Consider the following 23,361-nt stretch of genomic DNA (forward strand, 5'->3'; position numbering starts at 1 on the left):
TCCTCCGGACACAGTGGAACACCGATCGTCAGATGGGACTGTCACGATCGCGGCGTCAGACCCCAGGCCTTCTCACCAAACTTGTGACCGAAGGACTAGCTGATCTAAAACCGCGATGTCACGTGCGTAACAATGCCACACCCAACTGCACCCTGCACAATGATTTTCCAGCTAATTGGACCACAATCGATGTACCGGCAGCCTGAGCGATTGTTACTGGGTCAGGTTAATTACGCAATTAACCCTTCACACTGCCACTACCTCCTTTTTGTACAGAGAAAGAGGAACCTCGGAAATCTCAGCAATAACACTATAATGGTTGAGGTAATCGTCTGCATAACACAGTTATACAGAGGGTTAAACAAACAGCAGCATTTTCTTTAGAGGCAGGAATTCGTAAATTGCAATAAAAGCGCTATAGAAACAGTTCAACACTTTCAGAAGGAAATATTTATTACTAAAAGGTCAAACGGGTGCAATAAAAATATTTACAGAAAAGAGGTAACTAAGATATATATATAAACATACAGAGACCAACAGCACAGCAAAGAGATATCAGAGAGAGGTGAAAGGGTTAAGGTACTTGCCAAAATCCTGGGTTAGCAGATCCAAGTTTCAGAGCAAAAGGGCACGGGTCTCCCCAGGTGGCATTGATGTTAAAATGGGAGACGTCTTCAACTCCCACTCTTAGGCCTGACAGCCTATTTTGTAGTCCCCAGCAGGGGGTGTCTCTGAAGTCAAGGACCAATACCCCGTGTAGGGCGTGGAGGTATGGGTGGATACCTCAACTAGAGCCAAAATCTCCCGTTACTCATATTTTGGCCCTTAACTTTCCATCTGCACAAGTGACATTCCACCCGCAGGTAGATTATTATGCAGACACGTCTGAGGATTGATTAGAGGTGAAATATGTAATTCTATACTGAACGGTTCACGAGATCTACTTTTCTGCTTTCCTGTGTATTCGAGACAAGGCAAGTAATCCAACAAACTGTTCGCCTTTTTGTAGCCAATCTGACGATATGTCAGGTTTTTATGTAAGTCTCTCATATTCCAAGATATGAGACATAGGGGGAAAATGGATTTTAACAATGGTTATCTGATTCTGTCACATACGCTGAGTTAGGTTTATTAGGTCGGAATCTCTTTCAACTCCTGGGAAAGCTTACCTTATCTCTTCTGAGGTGTTACAATTTTCAGGATCTTTGGACAGGGAGGCCCCGGCTCCCTTGGGGGGCTTTATAGCTCCTATGACCCTTCTGTGACACACATACACACTGGCCAAATGTCGCTGGGACTCTCAGAAAGGGAGGGGGGAAGAATGAGGGAGAAATATATTTGTCAGGATGGTTAATCCCTTTGCCAAGATGGAGGTTGAAGCCAAAATGGTTGAACTGCGTCCATTTCTGGGTATACGCTGTTACAGGGACCTCTGTGCGAGGTCCTGATCATGTGATCACTGATTGGCAAGAGTAGTAGGGAAGATGTCACTTCTGACATCACTGCTTACTACGTGTGAAATCTGTGAATGATCACAGAGGTCACATGGTACAAGGCTATTTACAACAGCTGTGACCAATCACAGCTCACACAGTAGTTCTCAATGGCTGCAAGAATGCAGCTACAGAGACAGAGAAATTATTGCTTTTACAGCCTTTATGGGTGTAAAAGCAATCAGTGTAAAAAAAAAAAAAATCTTCATCACCCCCCACAAGTAGTACAATGTCACCATGGTGACACTGTACTGCTAAGGTGACAGTATGTAAAAAAAACCCATAAAAAAGAATATAAAAAAATAAAAAAAATGTTTAAAAATTATAATTTTGGGTTATAAACTAATTTGGGTTATTTTTATTTTTTTACTAAAAAGATAACGGAATAAATTTTGGCCAAGATTTATGATGAAATACTATTTATTTGCAAAATTTTATAAGAAAAACACTTTTTTTCAAAATTTTTGGACATTTTCATTTACATAGCAAAAAAAAATAAAAATCCCCGTGGTGAATAAATACCACCAAAATAAAGCTTTATCTGTCTCAAAAATATGCTAAAAAATTCATATGGGTAAAGTGTTGCATGACCGCGCAATTGTTATTCAAAGTGTGACAGCACTGAAAGCTGAAAATTGGCTTGGACAGGAAGGGGGTAAAAGTGTGCGGACTGGAAGTGGTTAATAAAGTAGTTTTATCTGGAGAGCGATTGCTGGCTCTTCACCTTATACTCTCATGCTATTTAAAGTGCCAAGAAGACACTGTCCTTTGAAGCACCGTCGGTCTACCTCAAAGGGAGAATTCACTTAGACCTACATCTTCGTTTGTGAATCCCACAGGTTTACTTTAAAAGTTGAAGAAGAAGCCTACAATTCTTTAGACAAAGCTCTGTTATAAAATAAAACACTCTTAAAACATTCAGTTTTAGCCTACCTAAAAGCTTAAATTGTTTCATCTCAAACGGGCAACCAAATCATAAGCAAGGTGGGCTATTTAATGTAGAATTGAAGAGTCAAATTTGGTTTCCAGCAGCAATTTTATGGAACCAAGAAATATACAGTAAAGACATCGAAAATGATTTAATAGCTGGCTCCTGAACGCTAAGATTTACATATTGGAATCCTATTCACATTCTTCATCTTTTTTCTTTTAATTTCATATTTTACAGGCACTATGATGTCACATTCAGAAGCTACAATGACTGAGCAGCCTGACAGTTTTTGCACTGAAGGCAATGGAAAAAAATATCTAAAAGTAGGGAGTCAAAGGTTGGGAATAGAGATGAGCGAATCGAACCAGGCGAACCGGAATTCGATACGAATTTCAGGAAAAATTCGATTCGCGGCGAATCCGAATATTTGCCTACTTCGGGTGCGCGAATCGGATTTTTCCCGATCAGCCGGCAAAAGTGTCCCTGCAGAGAGCTCCGCTATTTCTGACATTTCTCTGACAGTTCCTTCACATGTACAGCGGTTGAAACATTGTATCTATTAGTTTCCATTTAGGATACAGATGTTTTTATTCGGAAACAGATGTTTCAACCGCTGTACATGTGAAGGAGCTGTCAGAGAACTGTCAGAAATAGAGGAACTCTGCAGATACACTTTTTGCCGGTTTGGAATTCTTATTTTCATCCTACTTCTTCTTCTTCTTCTTCATCCTCATCCTCAGAAGAAGAAGAGGATGAGGATGAAGAAGAAGAAGAAGAAGAAGAAGTAGGATGAAAATAAGAATAATTCCAAGCCGGCAAAAAGTGTATCTGCAGAGCTCCTCTAAGTGTATCTGCAGAATGTCATTTATGGAAACAAATAGATACAATGTTTCAACCGCTGTATGGAGTGAATGTCCCAGAACTGTCAGAAATAGGCTATTTCTGACAGTTCTGGAACATTCACTCCATACAGCGGTTGAAACATTGTATCTATTTGTTTCCATAAATGGATTCATTTATGGAAACAAATAGATACAATGTTTCAACCGCTGTATGGAGTGAATGTCCCAGAACTGTCAGAAATAGGCTATTTCTGACAGTTCTGTGACATTCCCTCCATACAGCGGTTGAAACCGCTGTATGGAGTGAATGTCACAGAACTGTTAGAAATAGACAGAAACTGTCACAGAACTGTCCTTCTTCTCATCCTTCTCCTTCTTCTCATCCTTCTTCTCATCCTTCTTCTCATCCTTCTCCTTCTTCTCATCCTTCTCCTTCTCCTTCTTCTCATCCTTCTCCTTCTTCTCATCCTTCTTCTCATCCTTCTCCTTCTCATCCTTCTTCTCATCCTTCTCCTTCTTCTCATCCTTCTTCTCATCCTTCTCCTTCTTCTCATCCTTCTCCTTCTTCTCATCCTTCTCCTGCTTCTCATCCTTCTCCTTCTCCTTCTTCTCATCCTTCTCCTTCTCCATCTTCTCATCCTTCTCCTTCTCCTTCTTCTCATCCTTCTCCTTCTCCTTCTCCTTCTCCTTCTTCTCATCCTTCTCCTTCTTCTCATCCTTCTCCTTCTCCTTCTCCTTCCTCATCTCCAAGGGCATTTAAATTAAAGGTACAGTGTTCTGCACTAATTTAAAGGCTCTCTGAAGCCTAGAAACCCTTTTTATAAGTTAACTTCGTAGCGAATAAATTCGCATCGAATCGAATTTCTTCCTGAAATTCGCCGAATCGAATTTTTGAATAATTCGCTCATCTCTAGTTGGGAACATGGTACAGTGAATACGGAGCAGCAGTAAAGGTTATTTTAACAACTTGGTACATTTGATAACAGCTTACCCTGGCAGGTTCTCCCAGCTTTACAATGTGGCATGTGATTCAGAACATTCTTCATGGTAAGACAATGGGGAAGACTGCATACATGCATGACACCACTGCCTTTCTGCTGTCGTTGACACTTGTGTGCATGTAGCAATAACACCAACTGCTGCTGGATAAGCTTGCGACGTTCTAGGCCAGTAAAGGTTCTGGTTCCCATTGAGGAAAGTGTACCTGTGCTGGTTTCAGTGGTAGGAGTTGTGGCTACCGGGTGAACCCAAGCCTGTAAAGGGGACTGGAGAATGGAAAGAAGACATCCAAACACTGTAAAGTACATACGCTAAAAATAAAGCATACTTTATTCAATCAATAAAGTGTATAAGCAATAAAGACATGGGGCAGACATAGAGAGAGCTGACAAAAACTTACCCACTTCAATCAAAAATTAATAAGTGCAGTCAGAAAAAACAAAAAACCTACAACAAAGTGTTAGCTTTATGCTCCAAGCATTGCCTTGAATCTGTTGGGGAAGGCTCTTGATTTAACTTAAATACAAAACAGTCTTCAATCATATCAAAGCAAACCAAGCCCTAGCAACCTGAAGGTTGCAGACTGATAGTGCTAAGCCACTATCTTCCAATTGACAGTGGCATTGTCAGTCTGCTGTGCAAGTTGCCTTAGTTGTCCATTTGGCTGCCTCTCTGACAAATCTGATAGGCAGCCCTATGGCCAACTGAACGAATTCACTCATCAGACTGGAAATGGTAACTGGAAACACAAGGGAAATGTGAAAAATATTCTGAGAATTACATGGGACGAAAGTGATCAAAAGGTGAAGATTAGGTGGCCAAAGGAATATTGTACAAGTAGGAAAGATGACAAGGTGAGTTATATGGGGTCATTGAAGGTTTATGAGGAGTTACCTGGAAATAGTGAGTGAGGTGTGGTCAGGCAACAAAGGGTTCATGAAATGGTGTTGGTCAATGTGATTTAGGTGTGGACAGCCAGCACAGGTTTCATGGAGAAGTTCTGTATCAGAAATAGAGGAGTGATGTGTAGTAAGGTAGTAAAGGGTTCATGGAAAGGTGTAGGACAGAGGTAAGCAAGGTGTGGTTGGGCAACAAAGGATTCCTGGAATAGAAACGGAGAGGTGAGTGATGTGGGGACACGAATCAGAGGGTTCACAAAGAGGTGTCGGGAAGAGGAGAGTAAGTTGTAGGCAGGCAGCGGAATGTTCACAGAGAACAGACAGGTAGAGATGAGTGAGGTGAGTGATGTGTGGACACAAAAATAAGAGTTCATGAAGAGGTGTCAGGTTGAGGTAAGCAAGGTGTGGGCAGGTAGGAAGAGGGCTCCTGAGAAATGTGAACGAGAAGTGGGCAAGCAATAGATTGAGATTAGAGAAGGAGAGTGGATGGCAAAAATGGAAACATGAGCAGAATGCTCTTAAAGTAAAAAATATAGGACATATAGGAAATTAATAAGGTGTAGTCAGGCAGCAGGGGTTCATGGAGAGGTGTTAGGGAGAAGTGGGTCAGTTGTGGTCAGGCAGCAGAGGGTTTATGGAGAAATGCAAGTGAGATGTGGACAAGGCATAAAATAGCTAGTATTGGGAGGTGTGGACAAGCAGCAAAGGGTTCATAGAAAGGAAACAAAGAGATGTGAGTGAGGTGTAGATGGCAAGCAGAGGGTTCATGAAGAGGTGTCAGGCAGAGGTAAGTAAGGTGTGGGCAGGCAGAGGGTTCATGGAGAGGAAACAGGGAGAGGTGAATGAAGTGTGGGCAGGAAGAAAGCGGGTGGGAGAGGTGAGAGGTGGGAACAAGTTGGAGAGGGTTCATAGGGAGATGTTGAGAAGAGGTGAGCGAGGTGGGGACAGGTAGCAGAGCACTGATTGAGATTACAGAAGGAGAGTGGAGAGCAAAAATGGAAACACAGGCAGAATACCCTTATGACAAATATATACAGAACAGAATTGGTAGCAGGGGTTCATGAAGAGGTGTTGGGCATTGGTAGATTACGTGTGGTCAGGGAGCAGAGGGTGTATGGAGAAGGGTTGTGTAGAGATGAACAAGTTGTGGACAGGAAACAGAGAATTCATGGATAGATGCAGGTGAGTTGCGAACAAGGTGTGGTATGCCAGAAATACAATCTAAGAAACAACAAGAAGCTATTTAAATTGGCCAGTGAGCTCCTAAATCACCAGCCTGGCATGTCCTCTTCATACATTGTGGGGGACATTTAACAATTTTATTGCACAGCAAGGTAGTGCTAAATAGGAATGAACTCTGGTGTGTTTGGATCCTAGTCTAAACTCTACTACTTACTCCGCATTATATTCACATCATCCTCTGCCTCGGAGCCTCTATACTGGAACACAAGACTAAGATTCCAATACTAGAATCTACTTATCTGAGACCAGGGTTCAGAATGAGAATACGCACGCTGACCCATAAGGAGGAAGCCATCTTCACATGCCATGAGGCAAGCGTGAGCAGCACAGGCGCTGAGAGGGGGCTGGAACCCGCGGTATATCGGCGGATGTCAGCGGTGGTTCCTGGGCCTCTGTGGCCGTGTTTGGCAATATCCATGAAGGACATTTCTTTCATTCCCTTTATCCACGGCACAGGTGGTGAGTGGATAGTTACAGGACATTAGATATACGGTCCTCTGTGATCAATATGACCTACATATCTTATTGAGTGCAAGCTCTGTCAGTGACTTCCCACATTATTTGTTTCACTACAGGATGGGGACATTATGGTGCTTTGTGTAGGATACAGGACATACCGCATATAGCTCAACAGGCAGAAGATTCCTTGGGATATGTCTTGCTTTTCCTACAAAGGGTGGTGTGTAGTCCACCTTTTCTCCCATCCTGGGAATAAATGGGGCTTATTTCCATTCAAGAGCTTTATGATACAGCTGTTCACATAACAGATGAACGGGCCCCAACCACGTGTGCCGGCACAGGAATGTATTGCATCATATATTTGACATTTATGTCTTTTTCCAAACAGGCCTGAGGCTTACTGTTCCCCTCTTTACGCTTATTGTGCTTACTGCATTTCATACATGTGATATACGTATATCCATAGTATAATTTTTGGATTCCCTGTCCGGGACTCACCATTATGATATTGGTGTATATTCATTATTTAATATTATGGTATACCTATGGTATAATTTTTGGATACACCTCTTTAGGGAAGTGTTTACCTATGTGTTTGTACTACAGAGATATTAGACTCTTGCAGTCACTTTTTCTGTTGCACATACATTTAGACCGGTCTTGATGTCATTTTATATGGTTTTAGGTCTGTGTGTTATTGTCTCATACTGAGGTGATGGTAAACCAGGGCGAATGCCCATATGTCATATTTATATCTGTGTAATAAAGCATAATTTTTGGAAAATTTTCTGAGTGTCACGGTCTATTCATAATGTAGCCGCTTTTCTGTGAATCTCTTTTCACAAACCCCCCTTTTTTGAATGCCTTTTTTGGCTACTGAATGGAAACCAAACATTGGGTGACACGATAACTTAATTAACAACCTCTTAATAACTATCTATAATATATATTCAGAATGAGAGCCCTGCTTAAAGTGGTTGTGGGGTTGCTAAAGCTGGAGAAACACTCCCTGAGCACAAAAGACAATAAAGACTTCCATGTGATCTCATACCAACAGACTTAAGGATACAAACACGGAACAGAAAATGAAATAGAATACATACATGATACCCCGGTTTTCTCCTGTTCTCTCTGCATTGATCTGAAGTATTCCACTATATTATGTAGCTTCCTGTTCTTCTTCAGACAAGTCCTCTTTGGGTACTTTCCTCTGCATTCAGGACAGGTATAAGATCTACCCCCTTCCTGGGTGTCTAGTGCCTTCACTATGCAGTCATGGCAGAAGTAGTGACCACATCTCAATGATACGGGATCCATGTAAATTTCCAGACAGATACCACAAGTCAGTTCTTCTCTCATAGCAGCAGACGCCATACTAAACAGAGCAAAATGAAAGTGAAAGAAATCTCAGGAATAGGTGACTTCTCAAGGACTCCAGATGGTGTCAATACTGAGCCACTGGCCTGAAATAAGCAGAGAGGTAGAAAAAATGACAGCACCTGATCCGCATTCTTGTCTTGGGTTGGTGATTCTTTACTTCTGACCTTCAGCCAGCAGTAAACTTGTACAAATACGGGTAGATAAGCGTTGCCTTATTGGATATTCAAACGCATAAGTGCAACACAACGTGTAAACAAATATCACTATAAAAAGTCCATCATATCAAAAGTACATTAATATCAGTGCCAGTGTGCTGTTCTCCATACAATTAGTGGCAAATTCACATGCTGTGCTCCCCACCAATGATCCCACTCACTCACCGACTTCAGCGGACTCTTAGACTTGGACTCTAAAGCACTTAGTGGGAAATTCTGGCTCTGCTGGGGCTTGTAGTGCTCCTTGATTCAGACGATATCTTAGAATGTAAGCTCCAAGGAGCAGGGCCCCCCTAACCCTCTTGTATTGAACTGTATTGTTGCTGTATTGTCTCCCGTTATATTGTAAAGCGCTGAGCAAACTGTTGGCTATATAATAATAATAATATAATCTCCACATATTTATTTATTTCAGGTACTTATACAGCACCATCAATTTACACAGCACTTTACATATATATTGTACATTCACATCAGTCGCTAACCCTCAAGGGGCGTACAATCTAAGGTCCCTAACTCACATTCATACATACACACACTAGGGCCAATTTAGACAGGAACCAATTAACCTACCAGCATGAGTGGCGGACCAATGGACTGTAGAGCCTGTGCAAGAGTTTGGAGTGGAGAACTAAGAGAGGAGAAGGAATAAGGAGTTTGCCAGGAGGGATATACCACTGAGGTGGAAACAGCTCTGCGGCCCTGTGAGGGTCAAGGAGGGGAGGTGAGCAGGCATTGCTGCCATTTGGAGGATTCATTTTACACCTAGAAGTGGAGAACACGAGTGGTTTTAAAAGCACAGAGTCACATGCATGGACATTTTATCACCTATGATGTATATATAATGTGTGTAAATTAGGCACGATATTTTAGTGGTTAATTGATATATTATATGAGTTTTTATTCACTTGTATATTCACTCTTAATTTGATTTGTGGAGTCCTTTTGATTATATGCCCTGCAAAATAGTATCTTTCACAGTGTGTGTTAATTCACCAATTTAATAAGTTTGGTTGCACCATTTTTCTTCCTCCACTAGAGGGAGATATTAGCGTATATTATATAGAGTTGTCACATATTATTATATTTATTATCATTTTTGAAGGCACTTTTTATTTTATATTAATTTTTATGTAATGTAAGCGCTTCACTATTTTTCTTTATTTATTGTTGCTGTATTGTCTCCCGTTATATTGTAAAGCGCTGAGCAAACTGTTGGCGCTATATAAATCCTGTATAATAATAATAATATAATCTCCACATATTTATTTATTCCAGGTATTTATATAGTGCCATCAATTTACACAGCGCTTTACATATATATTGTACATTCACATCAGTCGCTAACCCTCAAGGGGCGTACAATCTAAGGTCCTTAACTCACATTCATACATACACATACTAGGGACAATTTAGTCAGGAGCCAATTAACCTACCAGCATGTCTTTGGAGTGTGGGAGGAAACCGGAGTACCCGGAGGAAACCCAAGCAGGCACAGGGAGAACATGCAAACTCCAGGCAAGTGGTGCTGTGGTTTGGATTTGAACCAACGACCCTGTACTGCCAGGTGGAAGTGCTAACATTTTAGCCACTGTGCTGCCCAACATATACCAGGATGTCCCGGTTTGCACAATCACAGGTAATGGATGCTCATGTATGGAAAATAAAGGATGGGGGCCATGTAGTGTAATTTATGAAAAGCGACATGTTTACTTACTTTCCCTCACCCCACCCACCTTGCTTAAAGTGGAACTCCACTTTCTCAACATTGATTATTTTAATTTTTTTGCTGCCAGCAAATGAGGTCATACATCCCAGGAGTCTTCGGGAGGGGAGGAGGGGTTTTCTCAGCTAAGCACACCTTCCTGCCTGTATTCCTGAGCTAAGGGCAGATAAATTCCAGGAAGTGAATGTTACATGAATCATCTGCCCTTACTCAAGATGGCAGCAGCCAGAAACGCTAGGGAGTTGTTTTTCAAAGTGATTTATAAAAGGACAATAAACCATGGAGACATGGCTTGATGGGGGAGTTTGCTTTGCATATTAAAAATGAATTAAATAGCGATCTTGGTTTGTGGTGCTCAAATGCAGTGTAGTTCCACTTTAACTTAAAGGAATATTTTACTGAAATGAAACAGAATATAGACAGATAGCTAACACTTTGTCTGAGCCTACCTTGAAGAAGAATTTCATTAAAGTGCTTCTAAACGCAAAACCTTTTTTACCATTAAAGTTAAAAAAGTACTGCAATACCTGTCCTAGCCCCCCTGCCCCTAAACATCTAGCTGGCTCATCTCACCAATCCCGTGCTGTCTTGGCTGCAGCACTGCCCCTCCACTTCCTGGGTTCAAAGGCTCCTACTGCTGTCATCAAACTTCTGAGGAGGGAGCACAGATGTGGCTTACCAGTGCTGTGTGTGTCTATGGATGCATACAGCCTTGCTCGGAACCGCTGCTGCACGGGTGCCCCCTTAGCACACGGCTTACTGAAGGGGCACCCAGAGGAAAGGGGAGCAGACAGCACTGGCAGGGGACCCCAAAAGAGGAGTTAAGGAGCCGCTCTGTGCAATATCACAGAATATCCTTCTACAGAGCAGGGAAGTATAACATCTTTTTTTATTTTAAAGCAAAAAAAGTATCCTTTAGTATTGGTTTAAAATAGTTACAAACTACACAGCAATGAGCAACTTTTGAGAAAATAAACACTTTATGCATAATTACTGTATGTAAAACATAACATAGCATATCAGGTCTATGTGACGCTCTAAACCAGTGGTTCTCAACCTGTGGGTCGCGCCCCCTTTGGGGGTCAAACGACCCTTTCACAGGGGTCCCCTAAGACCATCAGAAAACACATATTTCCGATGTGTAAAGAGCAGCTACTGTGTAGAAAGCAGCTGCTGTGTTGAAAGCAGCAGTATTGGAGGTAAAACGACACTCATGAATTATAATTACTGGATAAATAATTTTATGGTTGGGGGTCAACACAACATGAGGAACTGTATTAAAGGGTCACGGCATTAGGAAGGTTGAGAACCACTGCTCTAAACCGTATATAGAGCATAGCGGTCAGGACTATGCAATGTACATAGCAGTGCTGGAGAATGTACTTACATTTCTGGTCAATGGCAGAACAAATACCCCAGCATCAGTGGAAGGAAGAAGCCTCAGCAGCAGTGGTCAGTAGGGGAAAATGCCTTAGCTTCAGTGGTTAGAAACAATTACTTGTGGTTAGTGGGAGGCTGAATATCTGGCATCATTGTCTGGTGGAAGAAGAATGCCCTGACTTTGGTGGTCAGTAGGAAGAAGATTGCCCTGGCGAACATGAGCAAATTAGTTTTTTTTTCAAAGTGTAAAATCTTCAGATCCCCCTTTACATTGGTGGTCAGTATGAGGGCTTTCTACCCCGACCACCAATGTAATCTGAGCATTACAATGACCACCAATATAATGGAACATTTACATTAACCACCAATGTAATGGAGCAATTACGCTGACCACAGAAAAAAAATGGAGAGTTCTACATTGACTTAAAATTTAAAGACGATCCTACACTGCCCCGACCTCCTTTCATCCACTGATCACCTCTGCACCCCCTCCACCTGCTGGTCAATTCTTCCCCCACCTCCATCCTCTGGTTACCTCTCCACCTCTTTCCTTAATCCACTGGTCACCTCTTTACCCACCTCCCATCATCTACTGGTCACCTCTGCACCCCCTCCATCCACTGGTCATCTCTGCACCCTCTCCATCCGCTGGTCACTGCTGTACCTCCTTCCTTCTCTGCTTACCTTTGCACCCCTTTTCCATCCATTGGTCACCTCTACCCCCACCTCCATTCACCAGCAATCTCTGCATCCCTTACCTTCATACGTTGGTCATCTCTGCAACCCCCCCCTCTTCTATCCACTGGTCACCTCTGCATCCTTCCTCTATTGGTCATTTCTGTACCACCCTCCATCCACTGGTCACCACTGCACCCCCCATATCACCTCCATTGCTCACCTCTGCAGCCACTCCCTTCCTCTGTTCACCTCTACACCCCTCCCTCCATACACACTATATTGCCAAAAGTATTGAGACACCCCTCCAAATCATTGGATTTAGCTGTTCCAATAATTTCCATGGCCATAGGTGTATAAAATCAAGCACCTAGGCATGCAGACTGCTTCTACAAACATTTGTGAAAGAATGGGTCGCTCTCAGGAACTCAGTGAATTCAAGTGTGGTACCGTGATAGGTTGCCACCCGTGCAATAAGTCCATCCGTGACATTTCCTTGCTACTAAATATTCCACGGTCAACTGTTAGTGGTATTGTAACAAAGTGGTAACAACAGCAATTAAGCCATGTAAAATCACAGAGTGGGGTCAGTGCATGCTGAAGCGCACAGTGCGCAAAGTCACCAACTGTCTGCAGAGTCAATAGCTAAAGGCTGCCTTCATATTAGTTCAACAACAGTGTGTAGAGAGCTTCATGGAATGGGTTTCCATGGCTGAGCAGCTGCATCCAAGCTTTACATCACTAAGCGCAATGCAAAGCATCGGATACAGTGGTGTAAAGCATGCCGCCACTGAACTCTAGAGAAGTGAAGATGTGTTCTCTGGAGTGACCAATCACGCTTCTCTGTCTGGCAATCCGATGGGTTTGGCGGTTGCCATGAGACTGGTATTTGGCAAACTGCATTGTGCCAAGTGTAAAGTTTGGTGGAGGGGGGATTATGGTGTGAGGTTGTTTTTCACGGGTTTGGCTTGGCCCCTTAATTCCAGTGAAGGGAACTCTTAAGGCGTCAGCATACCAAGACATTTTGGACAATTTCCTGCTCCCAACTTTGTGGGAACAGTTTGTGGATGACCCCTTCCTGTTCCAACATGACTGCGCACCAGTGCACAAAGCAAGGTCCATAAAGACATGGATGAGTGAGTTTGGGGTGGAAGGTATTGACTGGCCTGCACAGAGTCCTGACCTTAACCCGGTAGAACACCTTTGGGATGAATTAGAGCGGAGACTGTGAGCCAGGCCTTCTCGTTCGACATCAGTGCCTGATCTCACAAATGTGCTTCTGGAAGAATGGTCAAACATTCCCATAGACACCCTCCTAAATCTCGTGGACAGCAGAAGAGTTGAAGCTGTAAAGGTCGGGGCCAACTAAATATTGAACCCTATGGACTAAGACTGGGATGCCATTAAAGTTCATGTGCGTGTAAAGGCAGGCCGAACAATACTTTTGACAATATAGTGTATATGGGAGTGGCCTCATAATTATTTTGAGGGGTATTTTATGTGGTGGAGGGGAGGGAGGAGAGTGGACACACGTCCACTCTCCTCCCCTTCTTGCTGTGACCCAGAAAACTATGTGTATGACATCTTTTCCAGGTCACTTGTCACTTTCGTTGGCTAGCAGAGTCGGGAAGGAATGTATTGCAGTGCGATTTGCATTGCAGTACACTCAGTGAAGTACAGAGGAGACATCTTTTAGACTGAGAACCTGTCACCTAAAAATCATCAGCAGGTAAGTAACTTCAGTGCAGAAGAGACAAAGCATGTCTTTTCTGCATTAAACTTCCTGCCTGTTTGCCCATTTTTATTATTTTAGCTAAAGTACCACTTTATTGACTGTAGGCATGTGGCCCTTTCATATATGATGTGTGGCCCTCAGACCTTAGTGGTCTATAGTGGAAACATCGATTGGGGCAATAGAATTGATGTTTACTAGTTTCATGTAACGTGTTCCCTGTTTTCTATTGTCTTCAAAAGCACACCCCCAGCCCAAAATGTGGCACGTCTACACTCTCTAGCCCTCATTTTCATCTATTAAAGTCTGAAGTCTCCGACAGTCCACTCAAGCATTATATATATTGAACAGTATGTGCGGTCCTTTGGTGATGTCAGGGGCCACATTTGATGCCCCCTTTATCTCATACGTTGACAACCACTGATCTAAAGTGACTATAGATCTTTCCATAGGGTGCGAATGAGCCAGTCATTAAAACACACAGGCACATTTTCCTTACTGCAATGATTGGAAACATATTTTTATTATAAATACTTTACTGCCAAATAACAGTACAAAAGCACCAGTGATTATGTACTAGGAATTTAAGTCCAATACCAGTTCTGGATTGGTTGAGGTCATGAACAGCCAGATGCGTCGTGACAAATCAGGACCAATGCGCCTCTCTCTTGTCTGGTCTTGGTCATTAGACTGTGTGACATCTTCATCTGGATACTCCATATCGTCTGTGGCACCTCCAGCACGTGGTACCCTCAGGTTACTGAGGAGAGATAGTCTCTCTTTATCAGTATTACATGCCACGTATGCCTGGATAGAGAGAAAAGATACAGAATTTACTTTCTTTGAATAACATCAGCTTTATACACCGACTACTAGAATTAATACGGAACAGATGAAATGCGTACATGTGAGCTTATTTACCTGCTAAAGGATTTGTGTTTCTGTCCATCCGGTCTTACCATTTACACAGCTCTGCCTCACAGCACATCCCTGCCTGGAAGGGGAGGGGACTTGATTTGTCTCTGCTGTGGATTCATTTTTACTTACAGATCTATTTTCCACCCCACCCTGTGTCAGGGCAATGAAAGGAGAAGCAGCACACTGCGCTCATCCCTTCATCACTGCTCTTTTATCAGCATGCTCCTTTTGCACTGCAGCAACACCTGGCTGATTGTGCTTCCTCCTTTCTGAGCTCTGCTGTACAGGGGAATGCAGGCTGATACCAAGCCAAACATGGTGCTTACACTGCTGACACTGAAAAAAATACATTAATATGATGTAATAATGATTACAGAACAGCATCAATGTATGTTTCTATTAAACTAGTAAGGTAAAGTCTAAGAAATACTTGAAGCACTTACCTTTTAATACCTTCCAGACTAATATGGTAAAGTCTAAGAAATACTTGAAGCACTTACCTTTTAATACCTTCCAGACTAGTATGGTAAAGTCTAAGAAATACTTGAAGCACTTACCTTTTAATACCTTCCAGACTAGTATGGTAAAGTCTAAGAAATACTTGAAGCACTTTCCTTTTAATATTTTCCAGATCCACCAGAGATCCCCATATTCTGGGGTGCTCGAATATGCAAATATTGCCTTAAAAGAGTAATGGTGAGGGTTGACACCCCCTCCCCCTCTCCTGGCTCCTGTGCCTCCCTATTGGCCACTGAGCTTACCTGTCAGTGGGGAATAGTAGATGAGAGGGGCTTTGGGAAAGATTGTAAAATTTCAAAACCATCTTATACAAGCAATTAAAAAACAAGGTCTATTTTTATATATACTGTACATCAGCTTGATGTAACTAAGTAAATGTCTTACTTCCAGTCAATTTCAGATATGTGCTTTTCTACGGCATGCCTTAGAACAGTGGTCTCCAAACTGTGGCCAGGGGACCAGATGCGGCCCTTTACTTGCTTTTATCTGGCCCTTGGGGAACTATTTCATCCAATGATACCAACAATGGGGCATAATTACCCTCACTGACACCAATGATGGGGCACTATTCCTGCCAATGACACCAAGGATGGGACACAATTTCTCCCAATGACACTAACAATAGGGCCATATGACATTAATGATGGGGTACAATTCATCTCAATGACACCAACGATGAGGCACAATTCCTCCCAATGACACCAAAGATGGGACAGAATTTATCTCACTGATACCAATGATGAGGCAAATTTCCTCCCAATGACACCAAAGATGGCGTCAATGACTTTTCCCCACTAACATCAGGGACTTTTTTTACTCCTAATCCAGCCCCCAGAAAGTCTAAAGGACATTACCCCTTGGCACCGGCGCCTCCTGGCCCTTTAAGGGTTTCAGAAGTCGGGAGGCGGGGCAGGGTTTAGCGTCATGTGACCGCCGTGACACACTGTCACATGATCGGGAAAGGTCGCGATCGAAAGAGGAGATTGGGACCTTTCCATGAGTACTGGACATGTGTGCTGGGAGTGCGCAGGCGTGTGCTCTCAGCACATATGTTTTTTTAATAGAACGCAAATGTGCGGCCGCTCAGCGTCTAGGCCCAGACACCGGGAGGCCGCACATTTGCATGTGTCAAGAGGTTAAACTGGCCCTTTGTTTGGAAAGTTTGGAGACCCTGCCTTAGAAGATGGTCCATTGTTTTGATAGGAGTGACCAATGATCCCTATGGCTATACACTCCTCTGTCTAATATCTGCAGATGCTCAAGCTTTCCCTTTAGTGTGAAAAATAGTGGGGGAGATTTGCTAAAACTGGTGCACACAGAATCTGGTGCAGTTGTGCATGGTAGCCAATCAGCTTCTAGGTTTTATTGTCAAAGGATAACTGAACAAGCTGAAGATTGAAGCTGATTGGTTACTATGCACAGCTGCACCAGCTTTAGTAAATCTCCCCCATTGCATGTGGATCCTGGGCAGAAAACACATTACACAAAGACACTGACCTGCATAAGGAGTTGTGGAGAAGGATAGGCCTCTGTTATAGTTGCAGCCATTGCTGGACTGACTCTATTAAACGGCTGAATCTGTCTCTTCCAGGCCAATGGTAAGCCAGTGAGCGATCCTTTGGGTCCCCACCCTCGCCAGGTGCCTGCTGAGGTGCAGAAGGAGTAGCTCTGAGCCTCCCAGTGCAACCTGCAGACAGAGAGAGAACGTTGTTTACCACGGTCCACCTTGCTGCACCATCACTTATAGGTCATCTGACCTCAATGTTTGCTGCAAAGAAAAGAAAAATTTGGGGCATGCATGCGTGTGCCCACTGCTGACCCCCACTGAGACTGGACACTGTGCAATTTTGTCAGCAGGTTTCATCCAATGATTTATGGCTGACACCTGCTGATTGGCTGTATCCATTCACAGCACACAGCCCTGTGTTTACAAACACACAGGACTCTGTACACAGAACAGCGATCTGTCTGTTTCTTCTCCCTGAAAAGCAGGGAAAAAAAACAGCCAGATCTCTTGGGCCCCTTTCACATAGACGTTCTGATCGGGTCCATCTGCCCGTTTTTCAGGTGGACCCATTGAAACCTCTATTCTCCTCTATGGAGCGGCGGGTGTAAATGGACATGTGTCTGTTTACACCCAACGACATCCAATCCGATTTGATCCGTCGAAAAGAGATGGATGGGGATCCATTCCCCTTCTGTCCACCGGATCGGATGGGATGGCAGTTGGATGGAAACACACAGGCGGTTGTTTTCCATTCGACCGCTCATAGAAGACAGTTGATCCGCTGACTGGTCCACCCCGTCTGAAAGGGGCCTTAGTAAAAGCAGCACATATTACACATACAACACTTGTTAGGCACACAGTTAACCCCTTGACTGCCCCTTGATGTGAACCCTTTCCAAGCCAGTGTAATTAGTACAGGGACAGTGTAAAGTATTATATCTGATCACTGTATTAGTGATGTCAGTGTCATTTAATTTACCTCCCAGTGACGGTCTGTTAGCACTAGATTGCCCACCACACTATCACAGTCCAACTGTAAGTCACTGATCACCAGCACAGCGTTAAAGCTGCGTAAATTCCAGTATATATACACCATAGTTTTTAGATGCTATAACTTTCAAACAAACCAATTATTATACACTTAGTGGGATTTTTCCTTTACCAAAGACATGTAGCAGCATTTTGGCCTAAATTTATGAAGAAATTAGATTTTTTACATTTCTTTATTTTTTATAACAGAAAGTAGAAAATATTGTGTTTTATTTCCCCAAACTTTTTTGGGGTTTTTTTTTGTTTATATAATAAAAAATAACACCAAAAGAAGACTCAAATTTCACTTGGGTACAGTGTTGTATGACTGAGCAATTGCCAGTTAAAGTAGCACAGTGGTGAATATAAAAAAAATTCCCTGGTCATGAAGGGGGTAAAACCTTCGAGAGGTCAAATGATTAAACAGAGGCTAAGAAAATAGCTTCCTTGGCTGTAAAGGGCAAGAGGGTTTAGCTCTGCTCTAAGTGTATGTTATTTCAAGATGTTGCAGTTTGGTTATTGGCGTACACCTAAAACGGAAATAATTTAGTAGGCATTCAGTGGATTCAAAATAGACAATTCATTTTAAATGTAAATTCTTTTTCCTTTATACCACCTGAAAATGCTGATTTGCTGAAAAACAGAAATCTAAATAATCCATTAAAGCAGGGCAATGATTATAAGGCTGCTCATGTCACTTGTATAACCTTTCACTCACAAGGAATTTACATTGTCCAGTCACTTTTTTGTGAACTCACCGGAACGGGCGCTGAGCTATACTCTTGGTCACAGCACACACATGTTGCCCCAGTTCTCTCCATGTATCCAAGAATAAGACTTCGGTCTCATGGTACAGCTGTAGAAAGATAAGTGCCTACCTCCACAGAGGAGGATAACAGTTATCAAAGAAGGTGACATCACAGAGAAAACTTTATTAGAATATACATAATGCTTTCACATTAAAATTTAGATTTGACAGCATGCCTAACAGTGATAATAAACTAGAGAAAAATCAGAGTTAAAGGGCAACTCCATCTTTTTGCACCATGTTACGCCCATATTTAGGTGCTGCCCCAATCTAAAAGGATCTTGTAAAGAGATGCAAAGGTCGCTCCTTTTCTTACAAAATAATTTTACATTCATGACTACAAAAAGTAAAAAAAAAAACAAAAGAAAAAAAAACACCTAAGCCGGGGCCACTGATGCAGAGAAGGTCTGAGATTCTTATTACAGCTCTGAAACTGATCAGAAAGAGGGCTGATCTTGCCACTTGGCAGTCAGTTTGCAAAAAGTTTTGACAATAACTCAGTTTCTACTGTAAATTACACAGGAAGGTTAAATAAAGTGACAAATCTTTAGTAAATTCTCCCCAGAAGCTAGTTTGAAAAATATATTATGGCTTCAACATAAAAGCCTCATTGCTCACTGGGTGTTTAGCCCCCCGTGCCTGAAATCCTGGCATTTTGGTGCAAATGAAAAGTTCACCATCCAGCCCCACTGCTGACAGTCTGAAAAAATCTATGAGAGGCTGAAAGCTGCTGCGGATGGATGGGACTGGATGGTGCGCAGAGTGGTACTAACATTTAGGGCAGTATGTTCCCAGGAACGAATACCCAGAATACATGCAGTGTGCACTCCCAGCATTCATCCTTGGCCACATACTGCCCAGGGGCGGACTGACCATTTGGAAACTCGGGCACTGCCCGAGGGCCCGGGGTCAGTAGGGGGCCCCATGAGATGCCCCTGGTACCTTTTTCATAGGCTTTTTTGAGTTTGGACAAGGACACAGGGGCCCCATAATCCCCTATTGCCCGGGGGCCCCATGAGTTGTCAGTCCACCCCTGATACTGCCACAAACATTAGGAACACTCAGTGCAACATCCAGGCCTGTCCAGCCGCAGCAGCTTTCAGCCTCTCATAGAGTTTTACAAGTTGCCGACAGTGAGGCTGGATGGTGCAACCTTTGCCTTCCGCCCGCATCAAGATGCTGGGATCTCATGCTTCGTTGCTAAATGTCTAGTGTGCATGGGACCTGAGGTGTCTGGAACATGTAAACTTAAAGTGGAACTAAATGTAAAATAGAAACATTTGTGAACAGGCAGTCTTTTTATTGCAGAAAAAAAATGCAATGTTACACTTTCCTGCCTATTTGCAGTCCTCTGTAGAATGTACACTGAACTGCACAAACTGGCAAACTCCCAGCGTGCCCGGATGACTGCACTCCTGCACATGTATGGGAGTGATGTCATCCCACATCAGCCAATCAAAACAAACAAAAACCAGGGTCCAAAAGAACCCAGGGAGAAGAGAACAGCGCCGAGCAGGGACTTTATGGGTGTCAGATTGTTGGAACTAGAACTAAGGTAAGTACGTGTGCCTTTAGTTCCACTTTAAGACAAAAATGTATTGCATAAGCTCACTGGGCCACATAGTCCCCCCCCCCCCTTTAGGACACAATGCAGCAAAGTAAAAGAACTATGTAGCAAAACAAAATTCATTTTAGGCCCTTGCTTAAAACAAAAAATTGTATTCAAAATTTAGTTTCCAAAACTAATCCTAGAAGATGATACTAAAGAAGATGATGTATGGAGAAGTCTTTAACCGAGGACTGGTATTTAAATGTAGATTAGCTACCAACCTCATCTATATGTCGCCTGGTCACTTGGCTTTCTGGCTGTTCATCATAGCAAAGGCTTGGCTCTAGAGAGTGTCTCTCCATCTTACGCGACAGTCTTTGACATCTGGTGGTCAAAAAAACATTTACTATTAAAGCTCAGTCAGTTCACTTATACCATCTCAGTGTTTTCCGTCTTCAAGCATAAAAAGAGAACCCCAAATAAATAAATAAAAAAGTGAGTGCTTTCAACGTCAGCAGCTATGCACTAAAGGTAACCAAATAAAACTTCAGTCAAAACAGTAAGTAAAGTGCAGCGCTATAAATAATTAAATAAATGATAATAATGTCCGTATAAAATGAATATTCTTATGGTGACAATCCGTGTGTAGAGTGCCCACTATGGCGGTACTTCAGTGCTTGTGTTTTTAAAAGTGGGGTAAGAATACGCACTCACCAGATGTGTAAAGAAATTACGCATTTAAATCAATCATCAGAGGTCCCCTTTAAGGAAGCGGATTAAGCCATGTATAGAGATATCCTCCCTCTGTATGGGTGGTATGTCAGGCACTTCTGGGTGGTATATGGATCCAGTAAACCAGAGGTCCCCTTTAAGGGATGAGTGGGTGTAGCAACCTGTGTAGCAGGAACTCCCTCCTCTGTGTAATAAGGTAGATCTTGATTCAGGGGTGAGCTCTAGGAAATCAATGACTCCACTTCATTAAAGGGGACCTCCGATCATTGATCTATATGCGTAATTTATTTACGCATCTGGTGAGTGCGTATTCTTACCCCACTTTTAAAAGCACAAGCACTGAAGTACCGCCATAGTGGGTACTCTACACACGGATTGTCACCATAAGAATATTCATTTATACGGACATTATTATAATTTATTTACTTATTTATAGTGCTGCACTTTACTTACTATAAAAAGAGAACCCACCTCTTTGTTACGTTAGCTTTTGGAACCAGAAGTCTGGTGTTGTTAGTGCACGGTTTTTAGCAAAAAACTGAGGACTTGGGGTAAATAATGCAGGTGCCTGTGAACTACACCCACTATGCACTGATTACACTTGCAATGCTCTGCAGGACTGAATGCATATATTTAAAAGAGAAGCATTGCCAATCGTCTCCTATGGATCATAGGTGTGCAGCTTGTTCTGCACTCCTGTGATCCATTTTCTGACCTCACAGAGCCAGTCCAGGCTCCGAAAGATCCTAACCACATGGTTGGAATCCACCCAGAATCCTGGACCGGCAACTGACTCAGCTTCTCAGCAATCCACTGATATCCTGAGCCAGCCACTCCCACCCCCGCCTATCACTCCAGTGAGTGCTGGAGGGGCAGAGCAGAGAGCCAGTCACTGACAATCACTGCTCCCTTCTCAGAGTGGAGGGGAGAACTGAGCGATCAGCAGTGTCTGATCACTTAATTCTCAGTGGATAGCCGGTGGGGGACAGATGCAACATCAGATTGATGCTGCATCAACCTAGGTGAGTAGAAGATTTTCTCTTTGTATAGCCCATACTTCTCTTTTAATAAATGCACATTTTTGATTTTATTAATGTGTGTGCAACCTCACCTTCAACACTTAATCTTTAAGCAGAAATCGGGGCAAAATGTTTTTTGAACCATTCAGTGGTGCTGTGCCCATACTGCACGGGCCATCTGCTCGTTTTTGTCTAGGGGTCATAAGAGTGAAAATATACTTACCGAATCAGATGATCCTCAGAGCGCAACACTGGTCCTTGCCGCTTCCCCCCCCCCCCCCCGCATACTAGCGGTCTTGTCAATGGACTGTTCCTGACGTCATCATGCCAACAGACCGTCTCAGAGCCTGAGGATGGCAGGAACAGTCCACCGCTGGACTTGGGGGAGCGTGGTTTTCCGGAGGATCGGAGGACGGGATATATATAGCTTTTCCACTAAACCCCTGGACAAAACGAGCAGTTTTCCCATGCAGCGCACAGCCCCACTGCATGGGAAAGTAAAATTTTACATGGAGTTCTGCTTTAAATTTCAATCTGTAAACCAGACTTGCATCTTAAAATCAGACTGACTATTGAACACTGTAGCTTTGAACAGAAAGTTTTTTGGACAAAAAAATGTAAATAAAAATGTTTAACTTGAATCAGACTAATGGTATTATTTCAAAAGTGAAAGGTCCTCTTTAATGAAAGTTGCAGTCTGTAATCCAACTTACCTTCTATAATCATGTAGCCCCAAAACAGCCAAGGTGATCTTCTTTCCAGAACACTTCCTATCTATTCCAAACACAGAGGTCGGAGTCATGGCGTTTTCAGGAGCCAGGAATGGAGAGGGATCAGCTACTTTAGATCTTACAAGGCTGTTATTAACTTTTTCACTGCTGGGCCCGATGTCCATTTTTTCACCTCACATACCCAGACCACTTTGGCAATGTTTTCACTGGTTATGATCGGCAGCTGCTGATTGTGGCCCTTCATGAATTAGGAGAGTCTCAGGTACCACTCTGCCATAAGTTCATGATCAGCGTAGTGGCTATTAGCTTATAGACTAAGGCAGTGGTCTCCAAACTGTGTCCCGGGGGCCAGATGCAGGCCTTTGCTTGTTTTTTCCAGCCCTTAGGGCACTATTTCTTCCACTGATACCAACCATACCTCCCCCCATCACTGATCCCAATGAAGGGACACAACTCCCTTTAATGACATCAACAATTGACACCAATGATGGAGCACAATTCCTCCCACTGACACCAAAAATGGGGCATTGTGTTTTCCCACTCATGTTAGGACCTTTCTACTCCCAAGGGCCACAA

The 23,361-nt window shown here is 42.9% G+C and overlaps 1 protein-coding gene across 1 annotated transcript; it reads right to left on the reverse strand.

Moving 5' to 3' along the window:
* Positions 1–14,549: 14,549 nt before the first annotated feature.
* Positions 14,550–22,949, reverse strand: LOC149473097 (structure-specific endonuclease subunit EME2-like). Its single transcript, XM_089683866.1, has 5 exons — positions 22,768–22,949; positions 20,585–20,687; positions 18,705–18,820; positions 16,908–17,097; positions 14,550–14,780 (listed from the first exon to the last, which is right to left on the reverse strand). Exons 1-5 carry the CDS (start codon positions 22,947–22,949, stop codon positions 14,550–14,552), a joined length of 822 nt encoding a protein of 273 aa, XP_089539992.1.
* Between the last annotated feature and the right edge of the window lie 412 nt (positions 22,950–23,361).

Source organism: Staurois parvus, unplaced genomic scaffold (assembly GCF_062004578.1).
Source record: "Staurois parvus isolate SC_StPar_1 unplaced genomic scaffold, SC_StPar_1.0 ptg000018l, whole genome shotgun sequence".
Taxonomy (NCBI): domain Eukaryota; kingdom Metazoa; phylum Chordata; class Amphibia; order Anura; family Ranidae; genus Staurois; species Staurois parvus.